At 38.3% G+C, this 27523-nt stretch overlaps 2 protein-coding genes across 3 annotated transcripts in view; one reads left to right on the plus strand and one right to left on the minus strand.

Annotated features, from left to right (window-relative positions):
• The window catches only part of vwc2l (von Willebrand factor C domain containing 2 like), a 359062-nt gene that overhangs the window by 62458 nt on the left and 269081 nt on the right, over positions 1–27523 (minus strand). The window lies entirely within an intron of this gene.
• Positions 1–27523, plus strand: part of bard1 (BRCA1 associated RING domain 1) — a 72893-nt gene that overhangs the window by 31988 nt on the left and 13382 nt on the right. Inside the window, exons 5-9 of the mRNA XM_008113531.3 lie at positions 6533–6613; positions 7442–7614; positions 17145–17250; positions 19428–19563; positions 22503–22595. Of these exons, the coding sequence (XP_008111738.2) occupies positions 6533–6613; positions 7442–7614; positions 17145–17250; positions 19428–19563; positions 22503–22595 (589 nt within the window). The remainder of the gene's footprint in view (positions 1–6532; positions 6614–7441; positions 7615–17144; positions 17251–19427; positions 19564–22502; positions 22596–27523) is intronic.

Here is a 27523-nt window from a genome sequence, read left to right on the forward strand (position 1 = left end):
GTCCACTTCTTCCTTTTTATTTTTGGCACAAGAGCCTGGCTGTGAAGGGTCTCTGCAGAAAATGGAGAGGAAGCAGTGTACGACAGGTAAATTGACCCATGTGATGAGGGTATGGGTGTGGCAGTAATAGCAGGACCTTCTATATAGGACAATTTAGAGATTACGCAGATTCAATGTCTGTGGTTTCACTTGCTCATGGTCCCAAAAAAAATATTGCCCCCAGAAGTATTAATGGATCTCTCTAGGTCCTTCTGTTAAATTCCATAGTAGACTTTCAATTCAACTATAATCCAAATAGAGAGTTTATTATTATCTGTGGTTTCAGCCACAGAAAGATATGCCATTAAATTGGGCGCCTGACCTTGACTGAATACGTAAAGCTGGACAGAACATTTGCAAGTATGATTGCCCTTGAAAGCAATGGTCCACATACAATTACAGTTAGTCTCCATATTTGTGGATTTGATTATTCATGGATTTGATTAAAATGTTCTCTTTAGGAATTTGTAGGTCTGCCTTTACTACTATGGTCAACTTCTGAACAATTTTGCCCAAATACTCCGAAGACACTACATCCTATCTGATCTTTGAAGCTAAACAGGTTCAATCCAATTTAGTATGGGTTGAACATTCCATATCCAAAATGTTTGGGACGAGGAATGTTCTGTGTTTGCTATTTTTGTTTGTTTTGGATTTCGGAATGCTCGCATATACATTATGAGATAGCTTGGAAGTGAAACCCTGGTCGAAACATGAAATGTATCTATGTTTCATATTCACTTTATATACATAATTAGAAGGTAACTTTATACGTATGTCTGTGTATAAACAAAGGGGCCACTATCTCAGCTGCTAATGTGGAAGATTTTGAATTTTGGAATATTTCAGAATTTTAAATTCCAAATAAAGGATGTTTAACTTGTACTTGGGAAATCACCAGGTAATACCAGGTTCTGTATTTTAGAAGAAGCCAATGGCAAATTACTGCTTGAGAATGTATTATCTAAGAAAGCTCTAGCAATTTCATAAGTCAAGCGGTATATATTTTACTTTCAAAAAGCTTTTTTCGTGTATGTGACCTGTAGATAATTGAATTTGCATGTGAAGGAAAGGAGTAGAGATGCCAAGGCTACTGCCTGAAAATGAGAGGACTAAGCACTTGAAATGTGAACTTCATTCAAGTGGAGAAGTCAGAACACTGCACAAATAAATAAATAATGACTGGCGGATAAGCCATCTATCAAAATTGTGGTCTCTGTGTTCATGGTGTGTTATTTGACGATTGATAATTAGAAACCTCTCATATCATACACACTATACATTGCGACACATGAGGGCTGCAGAGTTTTAGATCAGGTTTTCTGCTGAAACAAGCCATATTTTGTGGGTCCGAATGCATGGAAGGAAATTTGGATATCCCCTTGAATTAACCAACAGAAGTATTTCTCCTTTTTCCTATTAGTTTTCCTCATTAAAGTTTTCCGAATTTCTTACCCAATTATGTTTGTCAATTTGTCAATGGACCTAATGGAAACAGTCTTGCGGGAGGGTAGATGAGAATTACACTTAATTCTTCTGGGACTTCATTAATTATCAAATAAATCCATACTATTTTCATTAGTTTGTAGGGCTTAATACAGCAAACGTAATGGAAGTTAAATGAGTTGTACATTTTGGACTCTTAAAAGAGTATTAACACCACTAGGCATTTAAAATTAAGTATATTGTGTTGTTCCAGATCAATCTAAACTGGAATTGCAGGGAGGTTTTTCCAAGTTTACTACTTTGACGCTCATCATAAACATTTTAAAAGCACATTGGCTCTAAAAAAGGATTTGGAGTTAGATGAGTTTGCTGTTCAATTGTGTTAATAAATTGAAACAAATGGAGCTATTTGCATGGTAAATTGGAATAGCACATTTTTTCTTACTACCCACCACAGTCATTAAGGTAAAATAAAGGTACCCTATATTATTGTTCTACTGTTCTTTTGATTTTGATTTTGTTTACTGTAGTATATATTTTCTTTTATTGTATTGTTTAATGCGTTATGATTTGTTGTTTTATTTATGTTTTATTATATTGTATTGTTCTGGGCATGGCCCCATGTAAGCTGCCCCGAGTCCCTGTGGGGAGATGGTGGTGGGGTATAAATAAAGTTTATTATTATTATTATTATTATATGCTTGCTCATGTATAAGTCTAGAAATTTTAGTCAAAAAATCAACCTGTAAAACCTGGATCAACTTAACCACATATCACAGTGGTGAAAGACTACTATTATTACTATTACATTTATTTATATCCCACTTTTTGCTCATAAAGGAGACTCAAAGCAGCCAGACCTTAATCCATCCTGGGAGAAGCTAAAAGAACCACCAACCTCCTTTACATTGTCTTCTATGACTCGTAGCCGTTTTGAAATAGTGGCAGAGCTGGCCGGCCCCCTGAATAGGCATTGGTGCATTTCCCTCATTGAATAATGATCCTTAACTTACGCTTGGGCATATCAAAGTCCATAATTTCAGTCTAAAAACGTGCCCTCAGTTTATACACCAGGTCATGAGTATTTACGGTAGATAACAAAAACATAACTCTATGAATTTGGGGAGGTGGAGGTAATCTCACACAATTATGACAAATTTAATCAATTTTAAGGTGTGTTTCTTTGTATTTACTTTATTTTAAGTTGTGTTTTCATTTGGTATGTAACTTTGCTTTAGAGTCTGGAAGATCTATAAGCTTCTTCTTCTTCATGCAATTTTAATTTTTGCAGTCATTGTCCAACTTTGTTTTGTTATATTTATACAATTTTAAGGGCCACTTTTCTTTCTGAAAATGGGCAGTTAGGGCTTGTTTTCAAGGGCACTCTTATTTTTCCATATTGACTTTTTAAATGAACTATATCTAGGGCTTATTTTTGGAAGGACTTATATTTCGAGCATCCTCAGAAATGCCGAAAAACCATGAGTAGTCTTATTTTCAGGCTCGGTCTTATTTTGTGGGAAACAGGGTACTAAGTTCTCACTTTTCATCATTCTACAGACAAAATTTCCTTTTTTTTAATAAGAGTTATGGTACAGTAATTACCCAGATTTTGGGGTCAATTTTCTGGTTAAATTTGCTTCTTTTATGTACATATAGTAAGCACCATTGGTTCAGTGAGTCGGCTATATTGGGACTATCAATTTAAATGAGTCTCCCAGAATTTTCTAAGTGCTGTGAAGGTATTAAAAGAAAGGCTCAGACTGTAATAAGAAAAAAGGAACTGGGAAATAATAGGAAAGGAAGCTTGCGATTATTGTGGTCCCATATTGATAAGTGAACGGGAGTATTGATTTGGTTCATGGCTCACAGCTTTCATACGCATAGCCATGCCATCAAACATCTTAAAACTGCTGAAAATTAAATGTAGAACCCATCTTCAGAAGGCTTTCACTGATCTTCACTGGAAGGAAAGTTGCATTTTGTTACTGCTTGTTATCTGAAATTTTATAGAGAGTTTGAATACGTGGTAGACATTGAGGCTCGATAGGGAAAGTCCAGGTGCTAGATGGACTGGAATGTAAATACAAATTGTAGGTTAAAAGTAAAGTCATCCCTTGAAAATACAACTATTTTCCTGCCTCGGTTTTCCACTTAATGTTGTTTATCCTTAGTGAGAATATTTTGCTCTGTTATCAGAGGATAGAAATGAAATTATTTGGTTAAAGTAACTGCCAGTAAGATAAGGAGTGCTGGCATCTCAATGTAGGTAGGCATTGAAATAATAAACGTGAACTCTGTATAATCTTTTCTCTTTCCATATTTTAATCATCCAATCCAGCTCATTGCATGATGGATGCAAATGTATTGATTAACACGTGGATTGATTTTAGAGCACTTCATTTTGGCTCAAACACACAATAAGGCTAATTTTAATTCTGAATTCCCACAACTTTTAGATTCCACTCTGGAATTATGAGTAAGATGTGACTGAACAGTATTTCAAATTCAAACATTTTTTTTTGAAGTAAAGAAGTAGACTGTCCCCCCTTCTCAGTTAATTCTTTGGTTTAATTCTCAGCTCTCCTATTTTTATTTTTAAAAATCACTCATACTTTTTTCCATTTGTGAAAAAGATAATTTCCTTCAAGGTCCACAAACAAAGAGCATGCCTACCTGGATATGTAGCAATGTAACCAACAACTCTTTATTGATTAGTCAGTTTTGACCATATCAAAACATGTAAAACATACAAAACGTACACCCTTACCCATACATACAGTAAAATCATGTAAAACAGTGAAACCATGTAAAAACAAGGCATCCTGGTTTCTAGCAATGTACATTTTGCTTCTTTTCAATATATCAGGGCAAACTCTTCTTGTTTTACCACTCTATAGATATCATATGGAGTCCTGTATAATTTGACCTCAGTTATAAGTTGGGGGCAGATTTTGGGACCAAAATTATGGACTTTGATATGACTCATTGATATATTGAGGGTTATTCTGTAGAGAGGAGAAAGCACCTGGGTGCTGTCTCCATTTTCCCACCCAGACATTCAAAAGGGACAGAAGAGAAACCATTGTGGAAAGAGAAGTTGGTGCTTCTTTTAGGTTCTCCCAAGATGAGTTAAGCTCTCTCTAGACTTTCTCCATTCAACTCAGAGAAGGGGGTAGTTTTTTGTTTTTTTGTTTTTTAAAAAAAATATGTGTTAAGATACAGTATTGATGTTGACCTGTGGATAATTCAACTCAGGTTTGATTTTTTTTTTTACTATACAGTTCCAGAGTAGTTCCAAAATGGCTAGTGTTTTTTCCCCCAAATCAAACATAGAAATTTCTGATTCTCAAACTGAATGTAACTAACAAAAAGCAACTGTGATTCAGAAGCATGGAATAGTATAATTGTGACTACAGTATCTGACATCCCTTTGGAGACAAAAGGTGTTCTAATCACAGTTTAGGCAGCATTGATCCAATAAGGTGCAGAGAAGGATTGGAAACTCCTCATAGGATCCTCACATAATCCATGCATGTACTATGACTTTCAGATTGACTTTTAGTAAAAACAAACAAACAAAATGCACAAACCACTTCATGCATGCTTTCGAAGCTCGACTGGCTTCTTCATCAAGTAATGACGTCAATAAATCATGCCAGAGAAGATGTCACGTTTTGTTTCTAGAATTTTTAGTTGGTCTGGAAGGATCACAATGCAGGCAAGGGGGGTCTCTCTCAATTTTTGGACATGTAAAAGATGAGGGCAGCAGTAAAGTAACTTGGTCCCATTTTCAGTAGGAGCAGCTCATCAAACCGTTCAAGTTTCCCTTAGTGTGCCATCTAAATGTGTGCACTTCTGCCACTCACATCATTGAGATTTTGCCTAACACACCATTGAGATTTTTTCTGAAAACAAAAAGAGTGAAAAAAGCTTGCTGGGAAAAGACCAAAAAAGAAAAGCAAGCAAGCAAGAAAGAAAAGAAACCCAAAACAAAAGCTAGAGGAGAAAGTGCTCTTATTTGCATGATATATTAAACCATGGATGGAGAAGATTTGTGGCTCATTTACTTGTTCCTCTTGCCAGTTGGAGCTGCTGGGCAGCATGAAACAGCACACTGCTTGTAACAAATAAGCCAAGGTTTCTGCAACTTTGGTCAGCAAGTTATGGTAATTAGGTATCTTATTACAGTAGAGTCTCACTTATCCAAGCTAAACGGGCCAGCAGAAGCTTGGATAAGCGAATATCTTGGATAATAAGGAGGGATTAAGGAAAAGCCTATTAAACATCAAATTAGGTTAGGATTTTACAAATTAAGCACCAAAACATCATGTTTTACAACAAATTTGACAGAAAAAGCAGTTCAATACGCAGTGATGTTATGTTGTAATTACTGTATTTACGAATTTAGCAGCAAAGTATCACGATATATTGAAGACATTGACTACAAAAATGGCTTGGATAATCCAGAAACTTGGATAAGTGAGGCTTGGATAAGTGAGACTCTACTGTACCATGTTTTAAAAAGAGACCTTAGGAAGACAATTTGGAAATAATCATACAATCTGTCCATAGTTCCTTGCAAGTGGAGAGTTTATGTCAGGCTAATCTTTGGTTAGAAGCATAATCTTTGGTTAGAAGCATAATATCTGCAGTATTGTTTCTGAAAATTCACTGCTTGGATGTTGGTATCTGTTGTGATTTGGTTTTAAGACTCTCTGTGGATGCTCATGCCCCAGTGACATGCTAGAATGTTGCCTCATATATAAAATGGTAAAATCACTTTTTGCCTTTTGGGGGAAAATTGGAATATTTTCAAACCATGGATGGAGACGTGGATGCAGAATCCATGGAAACAGAGGGCTGACTCTACTACGGAATCGTTAAGAATGTCCGCCTTCCTAATAAATGTTCTACATCAACATTTTCCCTAGAATGTTATTTCTTTTCTTGAAGATGATATTACTAGATATTACTAGTTTTGTTTTTTTAAATAACATTTCCTCAAGAATATGAGTGCTTTATGCTGTTTTTTTCTCCCTTTTAGGGGGATCTTTCTTCTGTTGAGCATTTACTAAAAAATGGAGCAGACCCCAATGTTAAAGACTATGCAGGATGGACACCACTGGTAAGGATAGGTTATTCATTCTTCCTCATTTCATTTCAGTTTGCTTGCTCTCTGGTTAATTTGAAAAAGCTTTTAACTGGATGTGTAATGTTCATCCTTTTGTCAATGTGCTTTTAAATGTGATTTGAATATGTTTTGACTGTTTGCTTTACTAGATTTTTGTTATGGTTAATTATTTGATTGTTAACACTGTCTGGTGAGAATGTGAAGTATAAATCAAATAAATACATGAATACTGAGCCCAAAAGGTACATTTTAGAGTCAGGATGCCTGTATAACCGCACTCTTCCTTTTTGCGTTTCCACTTTAATTGCTGTTAATGAGCATACAATCTTAATTATTTTTATAATGTCACTATTGTAAACCTTGCTACTTGATCTTGTATTCCTATATCTATTTTAAAATATTTTTACATTTAAAATGAGGCCAGCATCTTAGCTTTCAATGTGCTTGTATTGCATTCAAGGGAAATTGCAGATTAGAAATACTCCCTTTTGTCACCACTAACTGGAATATAGTTCTGATGTATACTGTATGAAAGTTACTCCACTTTTTTACTGCTGAAGTAACCATGTTAATGTGGGTTTTTTCCATCACTTAGAGCGAAGATCTCTAGAGTTAATGGTTTTCAGTAATTCAAGATAATTTGGGAATTGGTTTCAGCTGAAAAATGGGAGTGGAACTCTAATGAATAAAATTTGACAATTTTTTTACATTTATCACTGTCATGAAGATCAAAATTGACTTTTTAATGGAGTGGCTTCTTATTCACTCTTTGGATTCTAATGTACATGTCTGTATTTCGCTTTGATCCAAATCAACATTTAGCATGAAGCTTGTAATCATGGACATCAGGACATAGTGGCATTACTGTTGCAGCACGGGGCACTCCTGAATGCGACCGGTTATCAGAATGATTTGCCTCTTCACGATGCAGTCAAGAATGGACATCTTAGCATTGTTAAACTATTACTTTCTCATGGTGCTTCTCCAGATACAGTGTGAGTAGAGCTGAAGACTGTTTCTTGTTTATTCAGTTAATGGAGATACAGCAATAAGGACTACTTCTCTGTGAGGCTGGTGTTTGAGCTGTGCTGCATGAGAGCAGATGAGGAGAAACATTCCCCATAATTCAGATTTCTGCACACAGAAATCTATATGGCCAGATAGAAGACATTGGTCTCTTGACATTGAATTTTCTTTGAGGTGGAAGTTCCTCCTTGTGCTGAAATATTCCAAACATGTGAAAATTCAGCTGCAGCCCCAATGGGTATCTATTGGGTACAGATTTGCCAATCCAGCAGGAATGGTTCTGGAGGTACAAGGATAATTTTTTCACCTAAAGGACTCGCAGTGAGCCTTGCTGGTAATTCCTCCAAAAATGAAATGAAAGGTATTTTCGTACAGGTATCCTCTTAGTGAGCAAAACGAAGTACAAGGGGGCTCTGCTGCTTGTGTTGTGGAAACATTGTAAGTCCATGAGTCTTCCAAGAACAGATCCCCCGTTTTTTATTAAAAGAAATCAGGGAATCCAGGAGCAACAAAACAAGCTGAAACTTCAACCATTTCTGCAGTACGGCAACATTTGACAGGCTTTAAGCTAAATGAGAATTTGAACAAACATTTCTTTGAGATGAATTGTGATTTTACATTTTCAAAACCACTTTTAGAAGGCACCAATTAAATCTTTAAAACAAATAAATTAGATAAGTCAAGACAGCCGAAGATCTCTAGTCCCCTCAGCGTGCCTGTGTAGACCTAATGTTCTTTAATCCCTTGAGGCGATTCTAGACCGACATCTTGAAAACTAAGCCCTTCAAATAGCAGTCTGGCTATTTGTAGTATATCTAGCCTTGTGATAACTTTTTAAAAAACTCTTTGCCCTCTTCTGTGTTTATATAAATGGATGTTTCTCTAAATTGTTTTGTGATTACTGTTGTATGCACCTTCCAGTGCCAATTGTGGCAGACAATGCCACCTAGAAATTTCTGAAATAGGTTTCTAAGTGATTTTCTTCCATGGTTGCTTCTTAATGACAGTACGAAGTAAATGTCGACACACACTTACACACTTTGCTTAAATCCCCACTTTTCCATTCCAGTCAGGAAATAATTGCATGGAAATAAAGTCAAACTACAATATGCGAAATAGTGAAAATGTGAGCTCAATAAGTGGTCCTTGGTTTTAAAAAACCTGCCACAGTCACCTGAACATCTCCCATAGTTAGCATCCATAAATAGGTTATAGGTAAAAAGACCCAGCAGGATATATTAATACACACTTGGGGATGTGCACATGCACACTCGGGATAAATTCATGTTTGATACACTTCACTTTATAGAATTTCTTTTGAGTTTGAAGGATGGGTCTAAAAGTTGAAATCATTGTAATGATTTGTATCATATGCTGTGAACAAGAGATAATCTTCATGCATCTAGTATTGCTCTTACCTTGTGTCCAGGCCATAAAGTAAACTAAGTTTGAAATATAATGTAGGTCTGCTGTTATTTTTTAAATTAAAACTTACTTATGTACAACTTATAAGACAAGACGTATCTAAAACAACTTGTTGAATCTCAGTCAATGTACATTATGTAGCACTCATAGGTATAGTTAGACTGTATAATAGGAGGGGGAAACTTAAGGGCCTCGTAATCCCCTCCTGATTGTTTTGCAGATACCTGACCTTCCATGCCAGAAAAAGATCTCACAAAAAATTAACCTTTCCTTTGCCAAAGAGACTTAGTTTAAATGATTCTCTGCCAAAACATTTTTGGGAAGCCTTTTTTATTTTAAAAATAATACACACCATTTTTGGCATGAACACACCATTTTTGGAAGCGATGCAGTTCACAGTAGGTTGGCGAGGGCAACATTAGCCATTAGACCAAACAAACGTTGATTTCTCTGGTGTGTAACAATGGATACTGTCACACTCCTCATAAACTTAGAGTTGGGAATAACTAATTTATTGAGACTCCTGGACAAACCTCTTTTCTATTTTTACTCATGTGGAGGCTCCTTGCTAAACCCCTTTCCTGTCTGTACCCTGGAACTAAGAGAGTGATTAATGAGGAGGGAGATGGGGATAATAAATGGCACCTGCATGTACTTCATCTGCTATGTGGAAGCATTCGTTGAGTGTTCATTACCTGTGAGGAAGGTAGAAAAGAGAGGCCAACTATGTGTGCAGAGGACTCCTAGATACACACACTAGTATTCACTTCTTTTGCACCAGAAAGAAAGGAGGAAGAGGAGCAAACCTTGGGCTTTAACTAAGGACTCAGTGGCATCAACTGCTGACATTATTTGTGACATCATCATGGGAGTTATAACATCATCATAGGAGCTGGTGGAAAGCAGTCCCCTCTGTCACATGCAAATCATACTTTAAGCAAATACATTGTCTTTTGTGTGGCATACAATAGGCCCTTTGTATCCATGGACCTTTACCACCTCCTCCCAAAGAAATCAACCCATAAAGCAAATTTTGATGGGACTTCCATGGATTTTGGTATCCCCAGGGGATCATGAAACCAAACCCCAATGGTATGCTAACTTATGGACCTTATCACATTCACATCTAGAAATGATAAATCTGTATGCATCCTATTGTTTATCAGGCCTGGATGAATACTCTGTACACACAGGGTTCATACAAACCATATCACACTCAGTTTCTACCTTTTGAAAAGTGTGCCTTGACCCATCACACCAAAGATGGGCTGCTCCTCCCAATATGTTCAGTGTCTCCTAACATCACTTTGACCTTTTTTTTAAAAGTAAACATAGCCTAGTAACATAGCCTGGAAGTCTCGAAGTAGTGTTATTTGAAATTTTGGAAGATTTCGCATGTGTGCAATACTAGAGATCTCTGAAATTGCATAGATTCAGTATTTAAAAATTTAAAACAAATAAAAGAAAATTTCAAATTAATAAACTACCTTCCTGGAGGTTTTTCCCCGGCAACCACTGAAAGGGAAATGTAGGCTGCTTCTGTCAAGAAGAGTCCTGGAGTCAAATGAATCTGCCCCAAAATCCACTGCCAAGGAAATGTCACAACACAGCTGATAGATATGAGATGTAGAATTACACAGAAAAAGCTGCGCCTTTGAATTGCATTGAGGTAAAAAAAAAAATGATTTCAATTCCATGTTCAATTAATTACTCAATTTCTGAGACCTTTTACAGTTTCTAACGACTTGATGAAAGAGGATAAATGCCATGTGGTGGGATCCATTGGCAATCATATACAAAGGGGCTCAGAAACTGAGTATAAGGCAATGTGATGAAGTCCTATAACTTGTTCTGATCAAACCATCTTTTGTGGGAAAAGCAAAAACGGGCATGAAAACTTTTTCTTGTGTTTGAGTTTAATCTGAAGTCAAGAAATGTGTTTCTCTGAGGTTTGGTACTTGCAGTCTGACTCTTTCAACCTTTTCTCTGACTAGCAAAAAAAAATTAAGCTACAAATGGAAAATATTACGTGGACCAGTGGACCTATTAATTGCCCTGTTGGCCTAGTTAGGTTTTTTAAAAGTTAATCTCCACATAGCTAATTTATATTTTATAGCTGTTTTTTAATGTTTGCTCTCTTGAATTTCCTTTCTGTCTTGCTTCACAGCCAACCAAGTGACGTGAAAAATTAGCTCTCTGAATTTTCAGTTTCAGTTGTTCATAATGGCATTTACTCAGATGGATTCTCTTGCCAATTTTTTCCCCAAGTGCAATAAGCTTAGTATTAGTAGAAGCTGTCTTGCTACCTTATAACTTAGCGAAGAATGATGGGCTCCAGTGAGTGTTTGAATGTAAATACAGCTGGGCTATTGGAAACATTTGCGTATAACTAGATAGCACTTTTAGCACAGCTTGGCCACAGTAACTCATGCCTTCATAACCTCTTAGCTCTGTAATGCAATGTACTGTACGTGGCGGGGCCTTGGTTTGTGAGCTGCTAGGATGGTTGGTGGAACATCTTACCATCCATCCGTAGCCTTGTAGAGAAAGTATTGTACCAGTTTCCTGTTTGCTACTAGTCTGAGTGTAAGGTTTCTGTTATTGACTGGAACAGTTTGGAATTGAATGAACTGAGAGACAGCCATCTTTTTGTAAATCAGCTCTTCACGGAGGTTGTTAAAGGAAACCCTTCTAGTTATGTAGTATTTATCAGAGATACTTCTTACGATGATTGGAGAGGCATCATTCCTTGCAGTGGCACCCATGTTTTGAGTTCCCTGCCTTTCATGATGCAGTGGACATCTACCTCAGTGAAGTTTTCTGTTGTTATTTATGTGGAGATTCTCAGCTTAGATATTTACAGAATTTTGTGTTCTTTGTATGGTTTGTTGTAGTTACTGTATTGCATTTCTCTTGTAGACTATCTTGTTAGCTTTTATGATTAAGTCATTTAATCATGAAAGAGATTTGCTTGAAATGCCCCTCTGCCCAAACATTGTGGTAGCCTTTATTCATGCATGCAGTGTTCATTGGTTGGTTTTATGTCATTTCGTATAACATTTAGCCATAGGCATAATATTGAAATTCCTGGGGATCCAGCTTTTACTTTGTAAAGATTTTCTAGCCCCTCTTGATCATGGAGTTCCATATTCTTTGTGTGGTAAACGGATATTAGGGTTGCCCCTGAGATCCACACAGTGTGCTCAGCTTTCTTTGTGAAATATTTCTCATGTTCTTTTTAACCTGGCTGGTGAAATCCTGCAAAAGCTATGTAAATCCTATGTAAAATAAAATGGAAGACCAATCTAGTTTAAATGTTGGTTTCCATTTCCTTTATAATGTGAGATCATTTTATAACCTAAATATCAATTGTTGATCTCTGCCCCTAGAACACAAATCTTTGGCACAGAAAGGAGTAGAACATTCTTACAGTATATGCTATAAATTAGGGATTGGGGGCCAAAATTATGGATTTTTATATGATAAGTCAAGGATCATTCTGTGAAAAAGGGAAAGCATCAATGTCACCTTAGTGGGCCAGCCACTCCTGACTACCACCCTCATTTCCCTATCCATTCATTAGAAAAAGCCGGAAACAATGCCACAACGGAGTAATGAGTGGGACCAATTCTTCTGTCAGATTCTCTCTTGTTCTTTGTCGTTCTTTTTTCAACAAGAATTAAATTACAGTACTCACACTGATCTATGGATAAGACAAGCCAGATTTAAGGGGCTAAAATTTCTAGACATACATGAGTGATTATAGGATAAGTTTAATGTAATGGAATATGGTTTCATTTTTATAGCATTCAGTGTTGCCACTGCCATTTGTATTCATATTTAACCTTTGAATCATGGGTAGTTCATGCCTTTCAGAACTGTTTTCTTGGCTTACTGGTCAAACCACAATTTCAAATACACCTCTTAATTATTTTTGAACTATGATATCAACATATAACACAGGAATCCTGCTCGATTAAGAGACTGCTGTTGGAAAGATTCAGAAATTACATTGTACGGTTCACCTCATGTAATTGCATCAAATTATTTTAAACTGTTGAGAGGTGATAAAATAACTCTACTTTGTCTTTCTGAACATATGCTTTTATTTCTACTCCTGAAAGTCCCTCTTAATAGTATCCAACCATGTAACAGTAATATCTTGCTCAACCTTTCCTTGCCATGTTAGTTAAACCCATTGACACTAAAATTGCTTCTCTGGGCTAGATTTTAGGTCACATTTTATGATGAATGTTTTAATAATTCTTTATTACATTTTTATCCCAACCGCTACCCATTTTCCTCCAAGGAGGTCATCATTACCCCTCCCTGTTTTATTTATACAATAATTTTGTGAAATAGATTTAGCCAAGAGTATATGTGACTGGCTCAGGGTCACACGGTAGGTTTTGTGCCGTGAAAATATGGCTCTTCTCCAATCCTCACTCTCCACTTTATACCTGTTCTCACTTATGATACTGACTCTGGAAGTTCATTCCAGTATGCAGAGAAAATCCGATTCACGTGCCTTTTAATTGCATGAATGCTATTGCTAATCGGTAGTATGTGCCATGACCTCAGTCCGTAGTCTGGGTCCATGCTTATATCATTCATCTGGACCAGTAGTTCTCAAACTGTTCCAGGGAGCCCTTGGGGCTCTGTAAGAGGCATTCAGGGGCTTCGTGGGCATCCCACCTCCTCTGGGGTTTCTGTTATTGTTTATTATTATTATTATTATTATTAATTATTACAAAGGCTGGATAGCCATCTGTTGAAGGTGTTTGATTGGCCCCGGGGGGTCTTCCACTGAAATACTAAAATAATCATCTTGGTTAAAATTGTTCTTCATTTTAAATATATTTTTTATTATTTTGCACAGTGTGAATTAGTTAATACAAACATTCTCCATCTATCTGCCACTAGCCCCACCCATGCCTGATATAGATACATGATACATAATATATATTATAATATATAAACATTTCTTGGGACTCCACGAGAAATATTTGCTTCAAAAAGGATTCCATGGCTGAAAAAGTTTGAGAACCCCTGATCTAGACACAGACAGTGGTGTTTACTCTATAAATGTCTTGATGTGTCTGCTGGGCTGGAATTTTGTATGTCGAGGCTGTATGAAAGCAACTGTGGTGTTGGCACTATTTATGCAGATAAAGTTACTTCAACAACACAAAAAAAAAGATTGCAGCTCATTGACTCATTCTCTAATGTTACCTGGTCTCTTGCTGGAAGGGGTTTTCCAAGGATTTAGGTCTCTCCCAGCCCTCTGGCCAAAGATCTTTTTTTGGAGAAGGCTGGGATTGAATTGGGGAACTTCTCTGCACAAAGAGTTTTCTAGCATTGAGCTCTTCATTGATGAGAAAAGCAACCCTTTATCTTGCTGACTATCTTGCTATCCTCTTTTCTTAGATGAGCATTCTATGGCAATACATTAAAATATTTTAAAAGTAATACAGCTTTATGCCATCTGTTGTGGTGGTAAAGCCAGTAGATTTTATACACATGGTAATATTTGTTTTCTCTCCTGGCTGTAATGTTTAAAGTATGACTGTACCGATGATTATGTTTGAAGTTTAAATATAGTCCTGAATTAACAAGAGGCTAAATGTCTGCCCTGGTGATCTATGTTGAAATAGAGGCAAGATGACAGTCCTTATTGGTTTAACAGTGAAAGTGGGTTTAAGCATTTCCCTCCTCATCAGACACATTAATAAGATACTGGCTCCCTGCTGACTGATGCCACTGGAGGCTGACAGCTCTGTGTGATGAGATGTGAGCCAATTTAAGGTAAAATGGGTATGCAGCACAATGCAGGTAATGATTGCAATCAGGGTAAAAGAGATGCCACAGTTGCGGTGGGACTGCAGCTCCCATTATTCCACACTATTAATCTTGCTGTAGATGTGATGGGAGTAGCAAGTTGATAGCATGGAAGGTCACATGAGCCCACCCTGTTGTCAAGAACCAAACTAGTTTAAATAAACTCAGCTGGTCCTAGGATGGTCCACCCCTAGTTCACTGAGCACTAGGATGGTCCTCCTCAAGAGATTTATGGATCTGGATGGATTCCTGACAGCTCTTGGGGATTTTCCTGCTTCCTTGGTAGGTGATTCTGTCAATGCTCTGCTGGCCCTTTGGAATTGGGAAATCAGCTCCCTGGTTTTCCTGAGAGCTGGCGACGATGAAGCAAATGAAACAGATACTAGAGCTGTGTTGGCAGAAATCTCGCAGCGGATCTGATTGAGCATGGTCTAGAGCATATTTAAGAGGCTATTCCATAGCAATGAAGGCAGTGCAGAAATCTTTCACTGCTTCCAACATTGCATCTGCAAAGAACCACCCGGCCAACTGTTTCAAGTGGTCAGAGGACTGTTGCACCCTGCCTCTCAGACAGGGGATCCTGACCACTTGATAGCTCGTTGTGAAGAATTTGTAAGGTACTTTGCAGATAAAGTCTCTCAGATTCATTCCGATGTAGACATCAGTCTTGACGCAGGCTCCATTGATGTAACCGGGTGCCTGCTTGTTCTATTTTGTTGCATTCTTTTCCATCTATTTCACCTGATGATGTGGATCTTGGAAGAAATGAAGGCGACTACCAGTTCTCTGGACCCTTGCCCTTTTTGGCTGATTAAACAGGTCAGAGGGGGACTGGTAGAGTGGGTGAAGGTGCTGGTGAACACCTCCTTGGTACAAGGATTAATGCCAATTAGCCTTAAGGAGACTGTAGTAAAACCTCTATTAAAGAAACCGGCACTAGATCCTACTCAATTAAACAACTACTGGCTGGTTTCAGTCTCCCCTTTTTGGGCAAGATTCTGGAGAAGGTGGTGGCCTCTCAGCTCCAGAGTTTCTTGGAAGAAACCGATTTTCTGGATCCATTTCAGTTTGGTTTCAGACCTGGTTACGGAACTGAAACGGCATTGGTCACCTTTGTAGTGATCTATGAAGAGAGCTAGACCAGGGGGGGGGGTGTCCCTGTTGTTTCCCTGTTGTTTCCCTGGATCTCTCAGCAGCGTTCGATACCATTGACCATGGTATCCTTCTGGGTCGTCTGACAAGACTGAGGTGCTCCTGGTCAGTCGTAAGGCAGATCAAGGTATAGGGATACAGCCTGTGCTGGATGGGGTTGCATTCTCCCTGAAGACACAGGTCCACAGCAATCAGAGATTATTGATTGAAGACCTGGTCTTATTAAACATGGAATGGCCTATGGAAATGGCTTTTAATTCTGTTCTTATTGATACTGTTTAATGTGTTTTTATTGGTCTTTTCTTCTATTATATGGTTTTTTTATTGCTTTATAAGATTGAATGTTCTATACTATTTATTTGTATTGCTTAATTTATTGTATTGTATGGCACTGAATATTTATGTTTTAAACTGCCCTGAGTACCCACGAGGAGATGGGATGGGATATAAAGTTTGTTGTTGTTGTTGTTGGGGTATAGGAACAGCATCTAACCTGTCTTGGACACATTCTTCATGTGTGGAGCTTGTTTCCAAAAGCTACCAAATCCATCTGAACAAATTTTACTGCAATTGAAAAAGACATCCTAAGAATAAGCATTCTTTTGCTTTAAAAAATGCCGTTTTCCAAGCCCTTTTAGATACATTTTGATAGTTTTGATCTGTGCATGGTGTTCGTTTTCTAGCCAACAATGCCACCTATAACTCATTTTTCAATTTTTGGGGATTTGGTACCGTTTTGACTTGAAATGTTTCTCTTCCACAAATAACATCGAATACAGTATCTGTACTACAATTCTACCACATAAAAAGTTCTGGTCAGGGCATAGTGAGTTTGCAAATTGTAAATCACTGGCAAAGGACTGGCTTAGTTCTAAGCTTTCCATCTTGTATACCTGCTCATGCTTTTTATGCTAAATGCGGCTGCTTGCTCTTTCTACATCCATCTGTCTTAAATTCAGTGGTTTAATTGGGTTTTCATTCAATTTTCTTTTAAGGAGATGGAAATTCTACATTGTATCCAGGTACTTAGGAGTAGAAACACATCCTTTATGTATTTAAAACCCATCTGTCTTCATTTTGCTAGGAATATATTTGGACACAGACCTGTTGATTATGCTGAAACAGAAGAAATGAAGTCGGTTCTAATATTGTCAGCAAAGAATGAATGTTCAGTTACTCAATCTGGAGAGGTAAGTACTCTTAAAATCTCCCCCCTCCCCCTTTTTTTGTGATCTATTAATTGACGTTTGGAGGAATGTTCGATAACTTGGTAATTTTGAATAATACACAAATCTTGGAATTCAAGCAATATATATTTCTCACAACCTTTTATGACACTGCTGAAAAACAAAAAAACACTCATGGCTCAGTGATCTTATTGTGCTTTTCCTCCTAGAAACAGAGTTGCAATGTTTTCTTCTCAGAAACAGCTGCTACTTTTCTCTCTGTCGGAGGAAGGGGTTGGGATGCTCCACTCTGAAAAGGACAATATTAAAGAGCAGAATAGAGAGGTAGAAGAGCAATTGAGGAGGGAAGCAGTTTAATAATGACTTGCAGGAGTGATGCTCACCTGCAGTTAAAGCACTTGGGAAATCACTTAAATTTTATCTTAAGATTATTGTCATGAACCTTCCATGGTAAAATCTTGGCAGATTCTCTGAGATCCTCAAGATGTGGAAAAACAAACACAATGTGCAGGGTAAATCACTGTTAAGAGCCTGTACAAATTACATCTTTGATGCATGGAGAAAAGAATTAGTGTTTTCAGCTTGATTTTAAGCAACAACATAAACCATGCATAATTTCCCCATTTCTCTGTAGTGATCATGTTTACTATGTTACTATGTATTGATCAGCAACCCAATTGCTTTCATGTAGCCAGTTTTGTCTTTGTCGTGCACTTTAACTATTATCAGAGCACATTTAGTGCAAGTACAGGTTGAGTGTCCTTTCTCCCAAATGTACAAAATCGGAAATGCTTTGGATTTCAGATTTTTGCAGATTTTGGAATATTTGCCATATATGTACACAAGGAGATAGTTTGAAGATGGTGTCCTAAATCTAAACATAAAATTCAAGTATGTTTCATATACAATTTTAAAATCTAGCCTTAAGATAAATTTATACACAATATTTTTCAATAATTTTGTGGAGGAAATTACATTTGGGGACACTAAACTATCAAATAGCAAATGTCACTATTTTAGTCACACATATGGGGTTTTGGAATATTTTTGATTTTGGAATTCTAGACAACAGAATGTTCAAAATGTATTTTGACATAAACTGGAAGTCTCTTTTTGATACAAGCTAGATGTCATCTTTCCAAAAACGTGCAGTTCTTAGAAATGATGACAGTATTTCACATTTGCCATTAGAGACAGGAAGGCTTGGAAAAATTCAGAATCCCCCTCCTATTGCCCACTTTGATGTAAAGATTGATTTAGACTCCTTTGATATGGCTGCAGGTGCCACAGATGGCAAAACAGACAACAAAAATATCAACTGAAGCCGTAGAGAGCCTGTCTTATGGAAGACAAAGTCTGATCATGCAGAGTGGGTTATATCCATCTCAAGGTAGACCATTCTTTGCTTGATCAGGCTTATAAAGCTGAACCTATATGGCAGCAGTTTCGAAGTACATGAGATGGTAATTATATACCAATATGTGTGTTTGCATCTAAATGGGGATAATGTAGCTGTCTAAGACACAATATATTTATTCCATACAATTAAGAGACAGGTTTTATTTTCTTACTCTTGCAAGTGCAGCATAAAAGTTTCCTGCTCTAGGATGATAATGATGATTTATTAAATTGTCTAATGGCTCCATAGAGCAGTCCGACTTATTTTGGAGACCTCTGACTGGCCATCTCTCAGTTATAAATGCAGGCTCAGAGCCTGCGTTTGTCTTCTGTCTTCGATCTATGTTAAGGCATTGAATGTTTGCCTTATATGTGTAATGTGATCCGCCCTGAGTCCCCTTCGGGGTGAGAAGGGCAGAATATAAATACTGTAAATAAATAAATTATACCTCTGCCATCTACACACTTTGCTTTCTTCTCATCATTTTCTGTTGGTTTTTCTGGAAATTTTCCAGAGTGTCTTATACAAATGGTTACTAGGTCCAGCTTGCCAATTACACAAAACTTCTTAAGCTTCTGGAAATGGACCATAAAGCTGTTGTTATCCCTTTAGTGCTGTTTTGTCAGATAGAAGCATGGAGGTTGATTAAATCTCTTTGCATCCTGTAATGCTGCTAAGAATTGTGTCCATGTTGAAATTCTTTTTTTTCTTATTTAATAGAAGTGTTGAGTGAAAAAACTACATGGAGAATTTAACAGTTTCCTCTTTTCACCCATGTAAGCAAATAAACCGAAATCATCCGAGAGAGGGGCCTGTTGTTCTCCTCGGAAGTGGTCTTGATCCAGCTAAGCGACAATTGCTCAGCAAATTAGCACTGGTTCTGAAGGGTAGTGTCTGCATGGAGTTTAACAGCACAGGTAGGTATTCTCACTTTCTCTCCAGTTTCTTTAAGTGAGGGTTTAAAGCCATGCTCTTTAAATGCTAATCAAATCATTAAATGTTGTCCTAAAGGTGGAAATCATGCCTCTAGATCAGGCATGGGTAAACTTTGCCCCTCCAAGTGGTTTGGACTTCAACTCCCACAATTCCTAACACCCAGTATGCTGGCTGGGATTTCTGGGAGTTGAAGTCCAATATCCCTGGAGGGCTGAAGTTTGCTCATGCCTGCTCCAGATGTTACTGAACGGTCGCTCCCAGCATTCTGCCTGTTGAAAGTTGTAATTCAAAATGACTCAGAGGGCCACATTATTTCCACCCCAGCCTTACATGTTGTCACTCATTTCATTGAGAAGCATCCCTAAGTTTCATTATGATCTGTGTGATCAACCGAAAGTACTCTCCATGTTCCAATAAAGATGTGCAAAGAAGCCAGTCATGTTCTTTGCTTGTCACTGAAGCACTTTTCCAAGCCCCGTACTTTTCTGGGAAAAAATGAATGGCACCAAGAGTACATTAACTCCCTTCTTTTTTACTGTTCCTATCAATGGGATCACACTCAGTATTTCTCTAGATTTCCTGAAATCAACTTCCCTAAAGTCTAGAATGCATGTCTAAGTTCCCCTAGTTTCTCCTTTTCTCTGTATCACAAACTCCAGGAGCACGTGTTCACTCCCACCTAAGGATCCCACCACTTCCACTCCATTGACCAGGTTCTCAGTGTTGGCTAGGATCAGATCCAGAATAGTTGATCCCCCTGTTATCTCTTCCACCTTCTGGACAATAAACTTGTCTGCAAAGCAAGTGAGAAATTTGTTGAACTTTGTACTCTTTGCAAAGTTTGTTTTCCAACAAATACCAGAATAGTTGAAATCTCCCATTTCAACTGCTCCTAAGTAAGATATACTTTCTGAGGAGCACAATAGGACTTAGTTCAAAATAAACATTCATAGCACTAGACAATAAATCCAAAAAGCTGCTTTGCATATGCCTGGTTTCCCCTGTTTGATTGGACATCTTCCAGGCTACTCTTCAGTTTGCTTTCAAAGGTCCCCTGAGTTCTAAAGTTCCATCAGACTTCAGCATATGAGGTTTTTCCACGTCCCAGGGCAGACATGCAAAGAAACTGAGCATGTCCTTAGTTTACCAGATAAGGCATTTGAAGCAGAGGAATGAACCTCCCTCCCAAAAATACTTCTGTAGGGGATCCAAGGAATTAATGTCTGGATTGCAGTTAGTGTTGTGTAGTTTTAAAACGGTAATATGCCTCAGACATGATTGCGTGCAGTAATTGCACTTAAGAGGCACTTACTTTCCTAGTAAGTATGCTTAGTCTGTACGCATTTTTTTTCCAAGTGTGAATAATGATGCTTTTAATAGAATTGAAACAAAATAAGACGAGCCTGTGGGAAGGGTGCCTTGGAACACAAAATGCATCATTAACCTCCTCCTTGTAAACTGTTATTATTTGTACATTGCCACAGAAGCTAGAAATTGATGTGTGGTAACATAATCCTGGGTCTCTAACAGAAAATGGGGAAAACCTGAAAATAATGGCGTGGTTCCAAATGGCTGACTTATTTATTTAAGTATGATTGATGTCAATGTCCAGAATCTCCCTGCCAGCAAGGCCTGAAGTCATGTTGGTTGGAAAATTGCAGAAGCTGAAGGCCAAATGGGGAACTTGTCAACCATTCTAGGTAGCCGTCTGCCCACATGTGGCAGCTTTAGCATTTTCCCCATCCAGCTGTAGCCCCTTCATACACTGTCCCCAAGCTTTTCCTTACAACAAAGGGGTTCCTCCGAATATGGTAACTTCTAAAGTGGTATAAGCAGCTGACATTACTGGAAGTCATTGCTTCGCTCTCTTCTGGAAGGTTTTTCTGATTCAACGATATTTGCAAGATAGAATTGCATTATTCCTGGGAAACAAGGGAGCCACTGTCGCTTCTCTAAACAAGTGTCAGGACCCAGGCTGCAGAGCACCAATAACCATACACAGAGGCCAGAATCTATCTAATATCTTTATTGCGGAAATATATAAAGTTAATAAAAGCAAGTGTAGGAAATAGTTCAAAAGTAGACCTTTCAGGAAAGGTCAAAATTAGTCCAAGGAAACAATGTCCAATATGAAATATTAAGGTCCAAAGTTGTAATCCAATAACCGAAACACTCACTTTGCCAAGCAAAGTGAGGGGAGATGACAAGGTCCTTTAGTCCATGGAGTTTAAAGCAAGGCTAGGAAGCAAACTAGATTCTTGGTAAACAAGGCTTGATTCAAGGCAACAAGAGGCGAGGAGCAAGAACAGGGTCCGTGGCGAGGGTCTGTGGCGAGGTCCGGGGAACAAGGCAGGGCTGGAAACGAGAGCAAGGTCCTGGAAACTGGAGTAGCGTAGTCCACACACAATCTACTCCCGAAGCTGACGAATTGACTCCGCAAGGAATCCTTGTGGCCAAGCATCTATATAGGATCTTGTTTTCCCGCCAAAGAAGACTTTCTCTGGGGAACAAGAACCGAAACCTAAACTGTCCAGATGCAGGACTCCTTAAACTTTCCCAAGGGAACCAGACTTAATCATCTAATTGCCTGGCAGCTATTCGGGCGCTTCGGCGAGTTGCCTCCCGCGCGTGTCTATCTTGATTATAATAAAGGCGGCGAGAAAATGGGGGAGATTTCTCCTCAAGGCTTGTTTGTGTGACTTCTTGTGGGCAAACATCCTGCAGCTGCAAGGGCTCCAATTCTGGCAGAAACGGTGGGAAACCCAAGTTTTCCTCTTCATCTGTCACAACAGTACTAGGAACGGGACTACATGGCCCATAAGTCATCACAACAAGGAAGATGTCTCTTTGCATCTCACAGTCTTTTCCATTATATCTAACATGAATTACTCGATCTCAGGCATGCTGTCTTCTCTTCTAGTGACACACGTGGTTATCCCTGACCATCCGGTGCGGAGTACTATGAAGTGTATGCTGGCAATTCTGAATGGATGCTGGATCTTGGCATTTAAGTGTAAGTAAGCAAGCAGTTTTTGATCCCAATCCACCCACTAAGTCCACATGTTTTCCTGTGAGGGTTTTGGCATGAGGACTAAATAGCATCCTAAGATTCCTTTGTTCAGCTTCGTGTCGTCAACAGTAAATACCTGAGGTTCTTTGTAAGGTGACTGACAAGAATTCTAAATTACGTGTTACTCCATCTGTTGAAAATATGTAGTGCCTCATATTACTGTTAATGAGATGCCATAGAGTTAATCAGAGTCTTTGCTTGTTAGAAGGGGATGCAGCTGTTAACTGCTTGTTTATTAGAAAAATATTGGATCACTTAAATGTCTGAAAATAATACATTTCGCTAGTTGCAGCTGTAATAGTAAGTGATCATGGCCTGTTTACCTAGGTTATTTATTTATTTATCATATCAGAAGCGAACCGAGGGTACATTTCTAATGTATTTAAAAACACAAGCAGAGTTAAAAACTTGACATTATACTAAATATCCTTGGACTAATAACTGGCCACTTGGGGTGCCTTTGGTGTTGCTATAAGAAGGTCCTCCATTGTGCATGTGGTAGAGCTCAGACTCCATTGTAATATGTGGTCAGTGGTTTGCTCTTCCCAACACTCGCATGTCGTGGACTCCACTTTGTGGCCCCATTTCTTAATGGGGCCACAAAAGTGAAAGGAAAGAGCATTCACTCCATTCTCGTTTTTGCAGTAAAGCTCAGCAATACCATGAAATGAATTCAGTCTGCACCTTGAAAGCATGAATGAACTCTGAGATGGATATGAAAATTGTCATTTATCTCAAGATGGATCTACAAACAGACTACCTCTCAACTCAGCCTAGCATGAGACCTTAGACAGCTGGATGCAGACAGCATTCCTAACTATTGTTTACACTACTTAGTAAGTCAGATGTTCACTCCAGAGGTAATAAACAGAGGCTACTGGAGATCCTTCCATTTATAACTTAGCAACCACAAGCAATCTCTTTGTGTTCATGCTTAACCAAGAAACAACAATACAGGCATGTACAATGACAGCAGTTTCATCTATCATGGCCTTGTGCCAGTCCAGGAATGAATCTAACTCTTCAGTCTCTTCAGACACCTTATCAAAAAGATACTCAAGTCTGCAGCTTTACAGTTTCAGGTAATAGAACACAGGCAGCTATGCCTAGTTTGAAACAGGGATATTTGAACTCAACCTATTATCAGACAGACCACAACTTGATCTTGCTATGTCCTATTTACTGACCAGTCGGGGCTCTCCAAAACCCCACAGAGAGCCCCTCTAACTCAACATCCTTTGTGACGGGGGCAGAAACTGGAAAGCTAGGGGGTACATTACTTCCCTCCTCCCTGAGAGATCTTGGAAAGCCAATCCCGTCTTCTGTAACCCTGGGAAAACAATTTCAAACATAAAGCCCCAAATACCCTTAACCTACTCTAGGGGCATTTTTGAGCTCCTATTCTCAACCATTTTGGGTACAAAAGAGCCTTCTAAGTCCCCTCTTTCTCTTTTTAAAGGCCTTGCTTGGGTCAAAAAGTGTTGGGAGACAAAAAAAAATGTCATTATCTGCTTTGAACTGGATTATATGAGTCTACACTGCCAGATAATTTGGGATAAGCAAATAATCAAGGAGAAGATCCTGGGATATAGGGCAGGGTAGATCAAGCCTCACCCTCACATATAAGGATGAAATGCTGCAATATGTATTTCTTACTTTGTGCCCCCATTGCATAAGTGGCTGCTGCTTTGTTTACAGTGACTTTGGGGGTTTGAAAGCTTCAGTTGTTTGCATTTTTCTGAACAGTCAGTTAGTCATTCCCAGCTTTGACTGTCAATACTTTTGTGCGAAGATACTGTGCACAAATTGCAAAGACTCTGACCAAAGAAAAGAAAGAAAAGAAAAAAAAATGTAATTGCTTGCCTTGCTCTGGAGGCAAGAACTCTCAAGGCTTGAATTCTCTTCTTTGAAATGCCCTGTTATGTTGAGACATCCTAAATTGATTAAATGAGTAATTTATTGAGTATTCTTCACATCTCTCCTTTTCAAATTGATTGATCATTCATCTTCTAAAATAACCAGATCTTCCATATTTAATCAGCCCAGTTTAGAAAATGGGCTCATTTGTTTCTTGTGTTTTACTTTCATTCTTGCTGTGGCACACTGAAGGATGTTTTGCATGTTATTTTGACAGTTCCTGGTTTGAATCACTCACTTCTTCAGAAATTTTTGACATGCATCATAACAGAGTGAATTGTTTTTCCCCCCAAAATATTATTTATTTATTCTTACAAGGCAACAATAATACAATATCACTATGAAATGGGCCTACAAAGTGGAGTCCATGACATGCGAGTGTGGGAAAGAGTAAACTACAGACCACTTACTACAATGCAGTCTGAACCCTTCCACATGCACAATGGAGGACCTCACAGCGACACCAGAGGCATTCCAAGTGGCCAGATTCTGGTCAAAGGACATTTAGAAAAATGCCAAGTTTTAAACTTTGTTTTTGTTTCTAAATACATTACAACTGTACCCTCAGTTTCACTTCTGATACGATAAATAAAATGCTGTGACGACAATTTTCCCATTCTTCTCAACAAACCTACCTCCCTCCCAGTCCCTCCCTCGATTCACACTGCAAACATAGAGTTCGTAAGATATTTGATAGAGTTATATTTTTGCAGATAGGGTAAATGGTAAGAATTGAACTCACTTGTGTAACTTATAATCTCTTTTGATATATTTTATGGTGACACATTGCTGGGGCCAAAATAACTCACTGTTTCATCTTCTAGTAAATGTATGTCTCACTCAACACATGAATAGCAGTTTTCTATGCATGGTGGCTTGATAAATTATTTGAAACCTGGAAACCAAAGCTGTGTTGTTTGGGAGAGCAGGAATTATTCTCACTGTTCCAAGTAGAAATCCATCCATGATGATAGCTGCCCAATTACTTATAAAATTTAATTCCTTAATACTTCAGCTGTTCTTTAACTAATAAGTTATACATTCATTCTTAAGTCTTGGACCTTCACACTTCCAACTTAGTAAGCAACACAATTTTCTGAAAAGTGAGCGCGACTCCTCCCTGGTGGGAAATGTTAGGAATAACTTGTGGGATCTGATGTAGCTAAGTGCCTATAATTAACACCATGGCACCATCTGCTCTCACCAGTCTTTGTTATTAGTCTTCTTCAGAGTCATTACATGTTCAAGATTGTTATAACAAATAATTGGACTCCTGCTGATGAAACATTTGTCTTGGAAAAGTGGGCTTTTTCCTTCTCTTGCTTATTTATCATACCTTCTGTTTGGTGATTGCAAACGTCCACTTAGACATAACTGAGGAATAAATCTCAACAGAGTGCACATATAACATTTTATGGTTCATTCTTAAGACTTGCTCTGCCAGCAAGAAAGGGAGAAGAGGATACAGTGAGTACTGCCTAGAGAGACACTTGCAAGTGTCTGTTTGAAAGCATTAGGCTTAGAACAGTATCCCTTTTGGTTTCATATTGTTCTGCTACTCTATTATAGGAGCATAGTATTGTAACCTTGATATTTTTCCAGTCTCACATGGACTGAGGTATCACATATTGGTTTGATTCTCATTTAGGATTGGAGGACTCTTGATTAAACAAAAACAACATTGGAATGCCAAAACCAGTCTTTCAAAGAAGGGTTGCAAGAAATTGATGTTTGTTTCTAGCTAGTTAACCATTGGTATATTATGTTTTGAATTGTAGCATACAATGAAGATTATGAAACCTAATCCTCAAAAGATTTTGAAAAATTAGGGGATCCTAGCAACTCCCAAAGGGGCTGTTGTGGCACAGTAGGTTAAACCACTGAGATACAGAACTTGCTGACTGTAAGGTTGGCAGCCACAGCTTTCGACAACCTAGCAGTTCAAAAACATGTAAATGTGAGTAGATCAATGGTACAGTGTTCCCTCACTACTTCACAGTTCGCTTATTGCGGATTTGCTGTTTTGCAGTTTTTCAGTATACTCTAAAATAATATTATAAATCACAAAAAATTACAATTTACAGCCTAAGGAAGGGAGGAAGGAGAAGCCAAAGGGAGAGAAAAGGAGCCCAGGCGGCAACGGGATGAGAAAGAGGCGATTTATCAACAATTTTTTTTTAGTTATGGTGGCTAGTTTATTATTTTTAAAAAATAATTTTTTATTGGTTTTACAAAGGATAGTGCAAATAGTTAAAAAAAAGGCACTTGTGAGGGAAAGGGTTTGGGAAGGGCTTGTGTGGGATGTAGCGGAATAGGGAATAGGGTATTTTTTTTCGTGTCAGGAGCAACCTGAGTTGCTTCTGGGGTGAGATAATTGGCCATCTGCAAGGATGTTGCCCAGGGGACGCCCGGATGTTTTTTTTGATGTTTTTACCATCCTTGTGGGAGGCTTCTCTCATGTCCCCGCATGGAGCTGGAGCTAGTAGAGGGAGCTCATCCGCGCTCTCCCCGGGTGGGATTCGAACCTGGCAGCCTTCAGGTCAGCAACTCAACCTTCAAGTCACAAGGCTTTAATCCCCTAGGCCACGGGGGCTCCATGGTTGGTTGATAAGGACTTAAAATAGTGTATAACTACTAAAATAATGTATAAATATATAGCGTCCCTACTTCACGGATTTTCACTTATTTCGGGTGGTCCTGGAACCTAACACCCGCGATAAGTGAGGGAACACTGTATTGCTTTGGCGGGAAAGTAACGGTACTCCATAAAGTCATGTTGGGTGCATGAGATGTCTATGGACAATGCTGGCTCTTCGACTTAGAAATGGAGATGAGCACCAACCCCCAGAGTTGGTCTTGACTAAACATAATGTCAAGGGGAAACCTTTACCTTTAGCAACTCCCAAGGCACAAAAAGAGTGAAAATGGAGCTCCCATGTCAATTTTTGCAGTCT

The sequence above is a fragment of the Anolis carolinensis genome, chromosome 1 (assembly GCF_035594765.1).
Source record: "Anolis carolinensis isolate JA03-04 chromosome 1, rAnoCar3.1.pri, whole genome shotgun sequence".
Taxonomy (NCBI): domain Eukaryota; kingdom Metazoa; phylum Chordata; class Lepidosauria; order Squamata; family Dactyloidae; genus Anolis; species Anolis carolinensis.